This window comes from Myripristis murdjan, chromosome 7, assembly GCF_902150065.1.
Source record: "Myripristis murdjan chromosome 7, fMyrMur1.1, whole genome shotgun sequence".
Lineage (NCBI taxonomy): Eukaryota > Metazoa > Chordata > Actinopteri > Holocentriformes > Holocentridae > Myripristis > Myripristis murdjan.
In genome coordinates, this window is record NC_043986.1 from 20,446,772 (window position 1) to 20,459,798 (window position 13,027).

Sequence of the window (13,027 nt, forward strand, 5' to 3'; positions counted from 1 at the left end):
GTCAAATTGAAAAAATAACCTTTACAGCAACTCCAAAGCTGCCTTATTTACGCAATGTATCAATCATGTGTGTTTGAAATACACCTCTTGGAATTTTTTCTTAAAAAAAAAAAAAAAAAAAAAAACAATTCAGGAGAAGTTAGATAGTTGGAACTGTAATCACTGAACACATTCATCCTCCCGCCTGTCACTGTGATCTGCTCACTGCTGAAGAACAAATGAACTTCATATGTAATTTGCCGGCTATTTAGTAAAGTGCACCTTCAATATCTGTGGGAAACAGCTGCTGTCAAGCCGTATAGCAGATAACCCGCAGCCTTGACCTACACAGCACTATCCAAACACCAGAGGCTCATGGCGGCACCTACAGTGTAGTCACTTTCCAAATGAATGTCCATAACATCTGTGAGGAAAAACAAATAGATGCAGTTACATTTTCTGATCTGTGTTCTTCAGTTCCATCACAGGGGTCTTTTTTTTTTAAATGACTTGCATGTCCGAAATAAGAGAAACATTTCAGCAGCAGGAGGTCTTATGGATAAAATGAACGAAGACATAGTGAAGTGAAGTTAAACAAACACCCTCTGCCTTTGTGCGAAGAGAATGGCTGCACTCTGCCCCAGAAATGTTTGAACGTATTCATGTAAAAGTTGCGGCTCTTGGTCTCTGAAGCAACCGGGCTGTTCATCATTGTTGTTGTTTGTCAGGAGGGCATGCAGGGTCATGTGGTTTACCAACTATGGTGCTCCAACCAGAAGACAGTGGAAGATAAATATATGTGTTCATTTCAACCATCTCCCCACCATCTTTCTTATCAGACTAAAGCAATAGTCTGTCTTTGGGGTGGACCTTGTTCTACCCAAATAACCCCTCCCTTAACTAGAACTCCCTGCCCCGACCCCTTCATATCTCGCTGTTTCCAGTCGTATTTGCACCATGCCTATGAAAGCATAATTTCCCCTGGTGTGCACTTACCAGTGTGAGCTGTTACCTCACAAGTGTTAGTCTGACATATGCTCTTTTTGCCATCTTGTGGCCACAGTTGTTTATTGCAGTGTACAGCCTCCCCTAAACCCCATACCTCAAAAAAAAAAAAAGAAAAAGAAAAAGAAAAAGAAAGAAAGAAATGAATGAACACAAATGAGACAAACTTTGTATCAACTTTTTATGTTTATTATCATTTAAATATCATTGAAACTGCCTTGTGCTCCCAGTAAGGATCAAATAATAAGACTCAATGTAAAGCTTGCACGGCCGATCTGCAGTGAACAGACCTGGTCAAAGTCTGGGATACAACATTTCCTTTGGATTGCGCTGATTCAGAACAAAAAAGCAGATGGTTTATGTAAAAATGAATATCATAGCAAATACCACAGTGAGGGGAGGAGAAATGATAATGTCTTAAAAATTGATGACAAAATGAACATAGTCATGGTACGAACAGGAGAGTGGTAATGAAAATAAAACAAAATAAAAAGTACTGTATCTGCAAACTCGATCGCACACCACGTTCACATACAGACACACACACACACACACACACACTCACTTGCAAACACACTCATACATACAGGCACACGCGCGGGCACACACATGCACTCGCTCACTCTCACGCTCACACTCGCACGCACGCACGCACACACATGCACGCACACACACACACACACACACACACACATACTGCAGAAGCATCCAAACTCACACACACACGCACAAACACACAGATAAAATGTAGTGATTTGAAAAATGAAACCCTGGTAAAATCTAATGGTATCATACATCCACATCTTGTGTCTGAAGTGCAGAAAACAAAATGAAACTGGAAAAAAAAAATGGAGAGATAAATTCAGATGAATAATGAAAAGCATGCCCATCTTCACTGGTCTAACTCAACCTTAAACGACTACAAACCCAGAGTGTTGCCCTCTCTACCCTGCCCAAACCCCAACCCCCATCTACATCCCAACCCCCCACCCCTCTACTAAGCCCTCACCTGCCCACCCCAAACCCTCTTACCCTTCCCGTATACCTACATCCCCACCTCACCCTCATCCTGCCCGTACCCCCCCTGGTCTCCCCACTTCCTACATCCCCCCTCCGCAAACCTCTCCGCTAGATCTGGGATCCGCACATTCCTCTGTTGTGTGTGTGCAGCTGCGGCAGAAAAAGGAGAAAAAAAAAAAAAGCCCTGGCTGGAAGGAGGAAGCAGACAGGGGGAGACAGCGAGGCAGTTGGCTCAGGCTCTGGTTGCCATTTATCAAAATCACAAATGTCCAGTTCAGGATACAGAGTGAGGAAATGGGGGGGAGAGGAGTCTCGTTGCATGTTGAGGTTGAAGGTTGTGAACCTGTGTGTGTGTGTGTGTGTTTGTGTGTGTGTGTGTGTGTGTGTGTGTGTATGTATCTGTGTATGTGTGTGTGTGAGTGTGTGTGCGTGTATGTGTGTGTGTATCTTTTGTGTGTTTTTACAGTGGTATCAGTTATGCTGTTGGCATTTGTTAGTCAGCGTGTCTATGTGTGTTAGGTTAGTTGTGTGTGTCGGTTGTCAGGGTGGGGTGTGAGGGTGCATGTGGGGGTGGGTGGGGCAGTGTGGGTGGGGTTGGCGTACACAGGGCCTTGTCCCTCATCCCTCAGCCCCAGTTGGAGGGGGGCGGGGGCCGGTTTATAGGGCTTGCGTCTTGAGCTCGATGGGCTCCCCGCGGGTGTCCTGCTGGGTCTCGGCCTCGGGGGGTCGACTGCCCTTCAGTGTGGCCAGGCGCTCGGAGAGACCCCTCATGCGTGGGAACAGCATGAAATCGTACAGAAGAGCGCCCATAGCACCTCCTATCATGGGCCCAACCCAGTACACCTGCCACAACACACATTAGCTTCAGTAGACCTCTTTCCAGTTACTAACAATCCCTGTTGAAAATCGAGTCAAAGTTAAAAAAAAAAAAAAAAAGTGATTAATATCTGCAGTGTGAGTTGTGGATCTTACCCAGTGGTTGATGAAGTTCCTGAAGAGCACAGCAGGGGCGAAGGATCTAGCAGGGTTCATTCCAGCACCAGTGTAGTACATCTAAAACACAGAGTCAAAGGTATTTTCACTGTGTGGTGCTGTGTAAATGTACATATGTGAGCGTCTGTGTTTGTCTGTGTCTCTTTGTGGTCCTCACCCCCATGAGATGTCCGATGGTGACAGAGAAGCCAATGGAGAGAGCAGCAGATCCCATGCGTCCATTCCTCCTCTCATCAGTCACGGAGAAGATGCACACCACAAGCTGCATGGTGAGGAACACTTCCACAGTGGTGGCCATTCCCAGGCTGATGCCAGGCTGCAGCTGGAGACACAGAGGAAAGAAAAATGTAAATGGCACATGTCAGAGAAATCACCCCTGAGGTTTACGGTGCATTTACTTCATATCTAATGAGGTGGAAGGCTATCTGAATTTGAGAATCATCTTGAAATGAACTGTTTCTTATTATTTCACTTAACTAGACAGAGGAGAGTATTTGGATATGTAGATTTCAGCAAATGTGATCTAAATAGATGGCCTGGTTATTTTCATAAAACAAGCTTAAGTCCACAATAGAGGTATCATAGTTCCTATGTGGTGTTCAGATGCTCCTAGCAGCATAGTTAATATCATCAGTGCAATCTTCCCTCACAAGACTGAAGAAAGCATAGACTCTTTAAATGTATGTATCTTCCAAGGATGATAAACAAATTATCAAATGACCCTAAAATTTCGTGCTAGCTTTTCTCAACTTGACTGGTTTCTAGAAAAGCCACTGTGGGTCCTTACCATGTTCATCGCCATGTTGCCTCTCATGTTGTTAGGTGTGCACCCATAGAGCACGGCAGCCCCAGCGACGGCACCCAGGCACTGGGCGAACATGTAGAAGATGGCACGGAAAAGAGACATCTGTGAGCCGACAAGGTAGGCAAAGGTAACGGCAGGGTTAATGTGGCCGCCACTGATGTGGCCGATGGACTGGATGAGGGTGGCAGCTGCCAGCCCAAAGCACAGGGCCGCATGTAGGACATGGTGAGGCCCAGTGGTCCAGCGCAGGGCAGCCCCCATGCCGAAAAACACAAAGAACATGGTCCCGAAGAACTCTGCAAAGACCGCCCGCCAAAAATTCATGGACCGGAACTCCCACATGGTGACTGTTCACTTGAGGCTCCCCACCGAACGAAGAAGGTTTGTTAAAGACAAATCTGTCAGTGAGTCTAGAAAAGGCAAATGCGTACCTTTTCGGTCCGTTCACACTCTTCAAATGCCAAAATGACAAAAAGTGATCTCCCTTTTGTAGTCACCTAACTTGGCAACAATCAGAGAATCAGTTCAAAGACAAAACAGTTTGTTGACGTCGACAGACGAATCCACTCAACAGATCTCTACCAAGCCGTGAACTGGGTTGGTAAAGTCAACTCAGCTGTGCTCGCTTTCCACCTCTGTCCACCTGTCGCAAAGACATAGGTGTGAGATGTGTGGGAGTGGGAGTGTGGGTGGAGATCTCAGGTAGGATGACTTGTCAAGAGGAGGTGGGCATCAATGCTAAAGGGGTGTTTCTAAAGTAGAGACAGGGATAGACAGAGTGTCCTGTGGACCTTTTAGCCTCTCTGACGGAGGGGAGAGGGCCAGACGGGGGCTTTATAATACCCCCCCAGGGGCCCCAGGTGACGCCATAATCCCCCTGCAGGGCCAGGGGCGGGGGGCGGCAATGCTGGACATCCCAAATCAAACAAACTTAACCCCTCTGTCGCCCCCCTGCAACAGATCGAGGCAGAAAGACAGACAGTGTATCTGAGGAGAGGAGCACATAGAGCAAGAGTGAGATGAGATTTCATAAGGAACATTTGGTGTGGGGGGGTAAAGAGATGAGCTGGCAGGGAGAGAGAAATTAAAGTATTTTTATTCAGGGAATCAAGGGAGAAACAAGTCGTGGAGAGGAGCATCTGGAGCACAGCGGACAGATTTTTTTCTTTAGGGCGTATGTCATCTGTTGACATATCATAACTGTCATAACCATGGGAGACAAGTGCTGATGGTGAAGGACAGAAAACACACATGCATGCACAAACACACGCACATGTATGCACACACACAAACACACATACACACACACACACGCGCGCACACAGAGATAATGCAGTGATCCACAGTTGGGGCCCCGGACGGAAGAGCCTAAAGCTAACAGCGTTGAACTGACCCATACACTGAAATGCCTGACCCTGTGAAACCATTGTCTGTAACAAGCATGTGGGCCACATATGAACAGGAACCAGTTTAGTTAATAAAAAAAAAAGATATTAAACATGAGCACAGAAGTCACCCAGGTACTTCAAGAGACCGGTAATACCTCTCTTGATCGTGCATTCTCTGGTTCATTGATAAATTCTACCAAGCAAACGTGCTGGATCACAAATTTTTTAGGTTTTTGCTAAAGTATATCATCACATTTACTGGCCTTATTTATTTATCTGTTAGATTTGCTTTGGGAACACTTTTACCATCAACCAGTGCTGACAATAATCAGCCTTTAAGAGTGCAGCTAAAAGAAATTTCTCTCTCTTGTGCTGACTGGTTACTGGTGAGACTCATGAGCCATATGCACTTTCGACAAAAATAACAACCTTGAATTTGACTCAGAACTCGGGGGCCTTCAGCGGTGTCTGTCTGCACCATCATGCGGTGTCAAAACCAGCAATCGGGTGAACAGGTGCAAAGGATGGAGAAAACCAGGGAGATGACTGAGTAAGATTGAAACGGAGCGTGGAAAAAAAACACCGAGCCACAAGAAATAAACAATTAATAATAATTTACATGCATAGTGGTTTCTGTATTCTTTTCTGACAGGGGCTTCCAGGAGGTGCTTGTCTGCTCCGAGCAGAATTGATTAGCCAGAGGTTTGCATTGTGTGAGAGTGTGTGTGTATGTGTGTGTGTGTGTGTGTGTGTGTGTGTTGGGATGGGGGGTAGTTGGGGGTATTGCAGGAGGATGTCCAACCAAAGCCCTGAAAATTCTCTGCGTGGGGCTGGGGAAAGGGGGAGGTGCTGCAGGGCAGGGGATCTGGGGGACAGGGGGGTTATTGACCAGTACTGGGGCATCGCGCTGACCAGTCGAGAGCCATCACTGGACAGGGGGGCCGATGAATGGAGAATGCTGAGCTCACAGTTTTAACTCCCTTTTATACATGTTAGAAAAAACACACAATGCAAAATGCTGGCTGCACTTGTGGCAGTTATATAGCTATTGTGTATGTGGTGCGTGTGTGTGTGGGGGTGTGTGTGTGTGGGTGGCTGTGTGTTTGTGTGCAAAATTGTTTGGTGCCGTGTCAGTGGCTGTGTACGAGAAAATCGATGGAACAAGTTTGATGTGCATATTTTGAGTGCATGTGTGTGCTCCAAAGATAAACTCACAATGCAGTTGTAATACTGATCGCCAGTGCGGTTTATTCTAGAAGAGTTAGAGGATATCCGGATAATACATTGTGCAGTGTGTTTTTGTCTCAAAACACTTTTTTAAACAGAGCAAACATGGCAACTTTATACCAAAGATGTACAAATATGAATTTAGGCCTCATGAATGCGAACGATATCACACAAAGGGCAATACACACAAACAAACTCTTATTGTAAGTACTTACAAAAAACAAACACTATTACTGACATGCAGGCGCACCCATCCACCCACAAGCACACAGACACACACACACACACACACACACACTCTGTATTGGTTGCTAATTACACAGCTATTTTCAGTGAGGGTGTTTGTGTAGAGCCATTACAGAGGTATGAATATCTATTTAATTGTGAATAGGAGGCCTTGGAGAAGAGACGGACGCTGATAGGCACAGAGATGAGAGAGATGACGACTGACTGAGAACATCATTGAACCCTCGGAGCAGGGCAAGGGCCTGTTTAGCATTTCAAAGCATTCACAGGCATGAAATACGACTGAGTGTCGCGGGCATAAGGGTCTTTTTTAGTAGAATTTCAATGAGTTTACATCACATATTGTGTAATGACTATTGATGAACAAACGTGGAAGTAGCAACACTGAAATCTTTATCTATACCCCTGGTACCGGTGCTTGGTGACTACACAATGCATGGGTCACACTGGGCCTTTTTAAATGCAGCTCCCATATCACTTTTTCTCCAATATGTGCTGGAAACAGCAACACAAATTCTGAACAATTTTCTTTTTGCACATTTTTGAGAACTATGTGAACTTCCAATATGTGTGTGTGTAATGTGTTGGGACACAATGGCCTCTGAAACTCGAGGTAACCTTCCCATTGGTGGCTTGGCTATTATTTTACATGTTATTACTTGGTTTTACACAGAAAAAAAAATCCATCTGCAGGACATGACAAATACTACAATGCTTTCGTGTAGGTACAAAGAGGACCATATTGTCACATGTTGGGGGCCGGTGTTGGGATGTTTGAGGTCCATGCTGACAGTAATACCAAATTATAGTACTAATCCTGTTAAAATAATGATTCATAAGGTGTTTTGAACTTGTAAAGGATTAGCGTTATGCAGAATATACTGTCAAACTCTTCAAATAATTTGGTGTCAAATTTAAGCATTGTGTGCCTACCTTTGGTAATTGCTACTTATTAATTTGTAAATCACGTTGTACTCCTTCATGTATAATTCAATGTCCACTGAAAACCCCATATCTCCAAACTGTCCCTTGAGCACTAATAAAAATGCCCTGTTTTCATGTATTTCATGTCATGTATTTTTGAGTTTATCTGATGGTGTTTGAAAAGGTTTCATTAGCCTGAGGGTGGGAAACTCTCGGAGGAAGAGAAAACATCGGTGACACCAAGATTGGAGTTGCGAGGTTTTGAACAGCATGCCGGTTTCCTATGTGATAAATTTACCCTCACACACAAACACACACACAGCTTAAAGCCCTTTTAAGCTGCTCCCCATCCCTGATCTACACAACATAGATGTACTCAACACTATGCATCTTTTTAAACATCACTGTGATATTGCAGAATGGTGTGTGTGTTTGTGTGTGTGTGTGTATGTGTGAGTGCATGTGTGCTCAGTTGTTCTCCTGTTTGTTGGCCTGCTTGGCTCTCGTGGCATTCTGAGTGACGGTGGAGATCGATGATCGGGACACACTGGCTGTCTCGACGATCTCAATATCCTTACAGGTCAGGCACGCCACCAGCTTCTGCCGGGACGCACTGCGCGCAAAGATGAACTCATGGGACATGCCGGCCAGCATGGCGCCTGTCACGGGTCCTATCCAGTAAACCTGAGGGTGGGGAAAAAAGCGAAGCGTGTTGAAAGACAATACGATACAAGGACACAGAAAACACTGGATTTCTGGGTCTCTTACCCAGTGGTTTTCCCAGAAGCCAGTGATGATGGCTGGGCCCAGAGAGCGTGCAGGGTTCATACTTGCACCAGAGAACCGTGCCTGAAAGCACACACACACACACACACACACACACACACACAGCCATTCAAAATCAGTGGGCCTGTTTATCACCTGTGGGTTAAGGCCATTGGATGGGAAACACACCCGGTCAGAAACAAGTGCAACGTGGATCTCCAGTCATTTCTTTTCTTTACCTGCTGTTCCATTTATGGGGAGTTATGAAGGGGTACAGCCTATCCCACCATGCACTGGGCAGAGGGAAACACCATGGCTAGGTTGCCAGTCCATCACTGAGTGACAGACAGTAACACACACACACACACACACCTGTGGGCATTTTAGAGTCTTGAATCCACGTGACTTGCATGTCCTCAGAATGTGGGAGGAAAATCCAAATGGAAATGGAGACATGCTCCACATATAGAGGTGTGAAACTGGAGATCAAACCACTGAGGCAGTATGAGGCAGTGAAAAATAAAATGTGCTCAAGGACTGGGATTGAACCTGAAAAAAAAAAAAAAAACTGATTTTCTATGTTCTACCCATCACCCTGACCTCGGACTTTGAAAGACGACTATTTTCTACTTCCATAATTGCTGATCTACTGTTGGCTATTCCCATAAATAACAGCTAAATAACAGTGAGTACCGTGCTTTTCCACATTTAGATATTTAACACACCTCCAAGCAGTTAGAAGAAACTGAATGAAAAATGAACACGGCCGTATTTGCTCTTTCTTTATTCTCATAAATTAATCTCAAGTGGATTATTTTTGCCATACAGAGTGAGAGCGATTTGAATGAGAGCCACTCTTACCCCTATTAGGACACCAGCAATGTGGGCGAATCCGATGGCTAGGTTTCCTGGCTCTGTGCTCTCCCTCCGTCGCTGCTCCTCCACTGAAAACACAGTGAAGACCATCTGGAAGGTGCACAAAACCTCGATCCCCAGAGCCTGGGCCGCGTTCAGCTCTATAGGCACCTGGGAGAGGTGACAGAGGGGTGAGAGGAGACGGAAAGAGCAGAAGGCATTCAGAAACACATTTTCTGTCCCTCCTGCTTGGAATAAGACACCAAATGTGGGAGAGCTGACCTTGTTGACAAAGTAGTCTGCGGTGGATTTCAGTGGCAGGGCCAGGTAGAGGGCCCCGGCCCCCAGAGAGGCCCCCAGACACTGGGCACCAACATACGCAAGTGCCCTGAGAACATCCAGCTTGCGTGTAGCCAACATAGTCAGAGTGACTGCTGGGTTCACCTGGCCAGGAAACACAGACAGAGGCTTAGATGTTCAAAAAATGTTCAGAAACAATGAAAAATAACAGTCTCAAAAGAAGTCAGTGGCTGTAAATGTTCTGAGATATACTGCAAACACAAAAATAAAGACAGAGTCAATTAAAAAACATGTGTGTGGCTGTTTGACATTCACCTGTGCCCCGCTGATCACTCCAAAACAGTGGCCCAGTGAAACAATCACCGCACCCACTGCCACGGCTGGGTACAGGGGTCCCCCGGGGGCCTCACCAGGGCCTGGCACAGAGGCCCCCAGCACGGCGCTCACAAACACCAGGGTGCCGAGCAGTTCTGCCAGCATGGCACGCCAGAACTGCCGACTGCGTAGCTCCTCAGAGGAAAGAGACATCAACAAAGACGGGCCTATATTTAGCTTACCAAGCATCTTTATACTCGGGTAAATAAGACGTGTCAAATCAGTATCCTTACATGCCCTCAAAAGCCGTTTCATAGTAACACAGTTCAAAGGAGTCACATCATTTCCAGGCACAAAGCCTGATTAATGCAGAATCTACTGATCGCTGTATTTTTAATTAGTTTAATTTCATTAAGCAAATTTTAAATGGCATGCTAAAAGCTTGAATTTGAACTTGTTACGTACAGCACAGTTGGCACACTAGTCTTTATAATATGGACGGGCACAGACAACACAATTCCCAACAACAAACAAAATCAGCTTTCGACAAATAACCTGATTCATTTCACTCCAACTTTTTTCTTGTCACTGAATCTCGATACTCATGAAGCCTGTCCCTCTCTTGAGCAATAAAGTCATTAAAAACAGTTTCCTCTTGATAAAGCTACAAATACAGTTCACTCAAATAAACTTCATCTGATGTAACAATAATAATAATGAACAATTGTTGTGAAATGGCTCAAGTGCTGCCATCAAGTACAAATACACCGTCGCTGGTGAAAGCAACTGGTCAAGTGAGACACTTTTTTTGTAAGAAGTTTCACTTCTTCATTTGAGAAACATGAGGTTGAAAACTGTAAAATGGCAGCAAGGCAGTAAAATATGATGCTTACCTCACGCCACGTCATTTCGGAGCAAAGTGAGAATCTTGTCCTCAGTTTTTTTTTCTTTTTTTCTTTTTGAGTTCTGTCTGTCTTTCCCCCCTGCCTGTCTATCTGTCAAGCCCGTCTGAGTGTGTTTTGGGTCAGAGGATTTCAGGGTCTCTCCTACAAAGCTCATTAACTCTTCTGGAGGAGAGTCTGAGAGGTCCTTTGATGAGAGCAGCCTCCTCCCTCCCTCCCTTTCTCCCTTTCTCCCTCCCTCTCTCCCTCTCTCTCCTCACCCCCTCCTTACCTCACCTCACTTCAAGTTTATGTATTCCTCTGCACAGAATACCCTGCCGTGTTTATTGTCATGGCAAACCTGTACCACTGCAAGCCTCTGAAACAAGGATGTGTGCATATAAAGCCCCACCAAAATACGCCCTTACTTTTCTCCACCTATTTCAACCATACGTCACTCTCCTCGAGCAAAGCAGCAATTTCACACATCTGAAAAAAAAAAAAAAAATCACAGGAAGCCCTTGATTTGTCTTTGAGCGCAAGTGATTGTGTCCACTTCAGAGGATTGCACAGTGTCTTGTTCAATCAAACACCCATTATCTGGTTGGAACATTTTAAAGTATATTTTCGCCCACTCCTGCCAGACACACTGTGCATGCGACGTGTGGTCGGTGATGGTCTTTAAAGCATGTTTGAAGGACCCAAATACTGATCCTCCACAGCTATTCCTGTTCCTCACCCAGCCGTCTCCTGTTGGACTGAGCCGAGTCGGTGCGAGTCCTGAGCACCTGCCACTCAGGACTGCTGCTCACACTGATTTCCATATCAATTATCGGGAGAAAGGGAGCGTTCTCTGAGCGGGGAGCACCAGAGAAACAAGAACCGTCCATATTTTGACCAAACATGAGTGATTCTGCTGTGACATAATGTCTTTGGTTTTATGTTGTGTTTGAGCATCAGGTAACCTAATATAAAATGTGACTTTTTTCCCCAGTCTGCTATCAGATGGATGATTGACAGCTCTAGCAATGCCGTGACTTCTCCTCTTTCCCCCACTAGGACAAAAAGGAATGGGAAAATGCAAGGTTAAAGGTGTTACAAACTCCGACACTGCTGTGTTGCGTGGCCACTAAGATCCCAAATACGATCGCCTCCCCGCCTTCCCTTTTTCCTTCCACAAACTACTTGAGGTGCCGCTCAGATCACCATGGGGACAGACTCTTTCATGATGCTGTTGCCATAGCACCTTATTATGTTGCTGCATCTGTGCACGCTTTTCATATCCTCTTTGATACTGAACAAACATGCACACACACACACACACACACACACACGCCTTGTGAAGACGCTCTGCAAAGGGATGCTCTGAGAATTCCTCTGTTAAACACTGAAGCTGGGGATCTTTACTTTTATGATGTCGATGACCCAACAACAAGAGTTTCATCCGGTCCACCGGCCTCTTTACACCCTCTGATTACTGTCCATTTATAATGTTAGGGTTAGGGTTAGTGTTAGGGTTAGGATTAGTGTGCTGTTGCAAGTTTCATTTCACAGTAAAATGGAGACAAGGCCTGGGTGATGTGGAGATGTTTGGGGAACAGGTGGGTGGCAGCGTCCTAATCAAGTCTCCTGACCCTCCAGGCGTCAGGGGCCCTCAACCTGGCAGAGCGAGTCCAGAATGAACTGGTTGCGGGGAGCATTGGCGTGCCCCATTATGCCGTGGATTACCACCCCCCCTTCACGGCAACTGTTAAACTGTTATCCCCCCTTTTGTGGAGCTAAGCCCAACTGTGTGGAGCGGGACGGGTGGGGGGCGCAGTGGAACCCGCTGGCGTGGGGAGTTTTCTGCCCCCCTCCTCTCAGAGTGCTGACACTGACACAAAATCACTCACACACACGCGCGCGCACACACTCACAAAGTGCCAGCTAAGGGGTTTGAGAGTGAGAGAGGTAAAGGGAGAGGGGATGAGAGGTACCCTGACAGTCGGCATATCCATTTTTTTTTCCCGTGTGTCTATGTATCATCAGCCTGTCCAGGTCTTTTGGGATCAGATGCATCTAGATTTCCCTTAGAAGCCCCGATCGACAGGGGATGTATGTGCATTTCACTCTCATGTCGAGGCCCCGTCACAGCAGAGCAGCTGGCAGTGATGGCAGGGCCTTCCCAGCAGCATGTGCCTCAGACAGGACTCTCCAGGGTGCTGCAGAGCCCCACCCCGGCAGCTTTTTCAGTGCGGCACGTCTCCGTCACAGCTCCGCGCTCCTTCCGCGAGCTTCCACGCGACACATTGTGCCGTGTTTGTCCTGTGATGTACACTTAAAAA

General features: G+C 46.0%; 2 protein-coding genes across 2 annotated transcripts; both read right to left on the bottom strand.

Annotated features, from left to right (window-relative positions):
* Positions 1-2,661: 2,661 nt before the first annotated feature.
* mipb (major intrinsic protein of lens fiber b) lies at positions 2,662-4,144 on the bottom strand. Its single transcript, XM_030055740.1, has 4 exons — positions 3,785-4,144; positions 3,155-3,319; positions 2,977-3,057; positions 2,662-2,847 (listed from the first exon to the last, which is right to left on the bottom strand). The coding sequence occupies exons 1-4, from the start codon at positions 4,142-4,144 to the stop codon at positions 2,662-2,664; spliced, it is 792 nt and encodes a 263-aa protein (XP_029911600.1).
* A 3,911-nt stretch (positions 4,145-8,055) lies between these two features.
* On the bottom strand, positions 8,056-10,730 carry LOC115362384 (aquaporin-4). Its single transcript, XM_030056288.1, has 6 exons — positions 10,716-10,730; positions 9,823-10,017; positions 9,490-9,651; positions 9,214-9,378; positions 8,356-8,436; positions 8,056-8,271 (listed from the first exon to the last, which is right to left on the bottom strand). Exons 1-6 carry the CDS (start codon positions 10,728-10,730, stop codon positions 8,056-8,058), a joined length of 834 nt encoding a protein of 277 aa, XP_029912148.1.
* Between the last annotated feature and the right edge of the window lie 2,297 nt (positions 10,731-13,027).

Coding starts and splice junctions, on each gene's coding strand:
- LOC115362384 (XM_030056288.1), bottom strand. Junction 9,652..9,822: donor GAGTGATCAGCGGGGCACAG/GTGAATGTCAAA, acceptor TTTCCTGGCCAG/GTGAACCCAGCAGTCACTCT. Junction 8,272..8,355: donor GCTTCTGGGAAAACCACTGG/GTAAGAGACCCA, acceptor CCCCACCCTCAG/GTTTACTGGATAGGACCCGT.
- mipb (XM_030055740.1), bottom strand. CDS start 4,144: ATGTGGGAGTTCCGGTCCATGAATTTTTGGCGGGCGGTCTTTGCAGAG. Junction 3,058..3,154: donor CCATCGGACATCTCATGGGG/GTGAGGACCACA, acceptor TCTGTGTTTTAG/ATGTACTACACTGGTGCTGG. Junction 2,848..2,976: donor GGAACTTCATCAACCACTGG/GTAAGATCCACA, acceptor GTGTTGTGGCAG/GTGTACTGGGTTGGGCCCAT.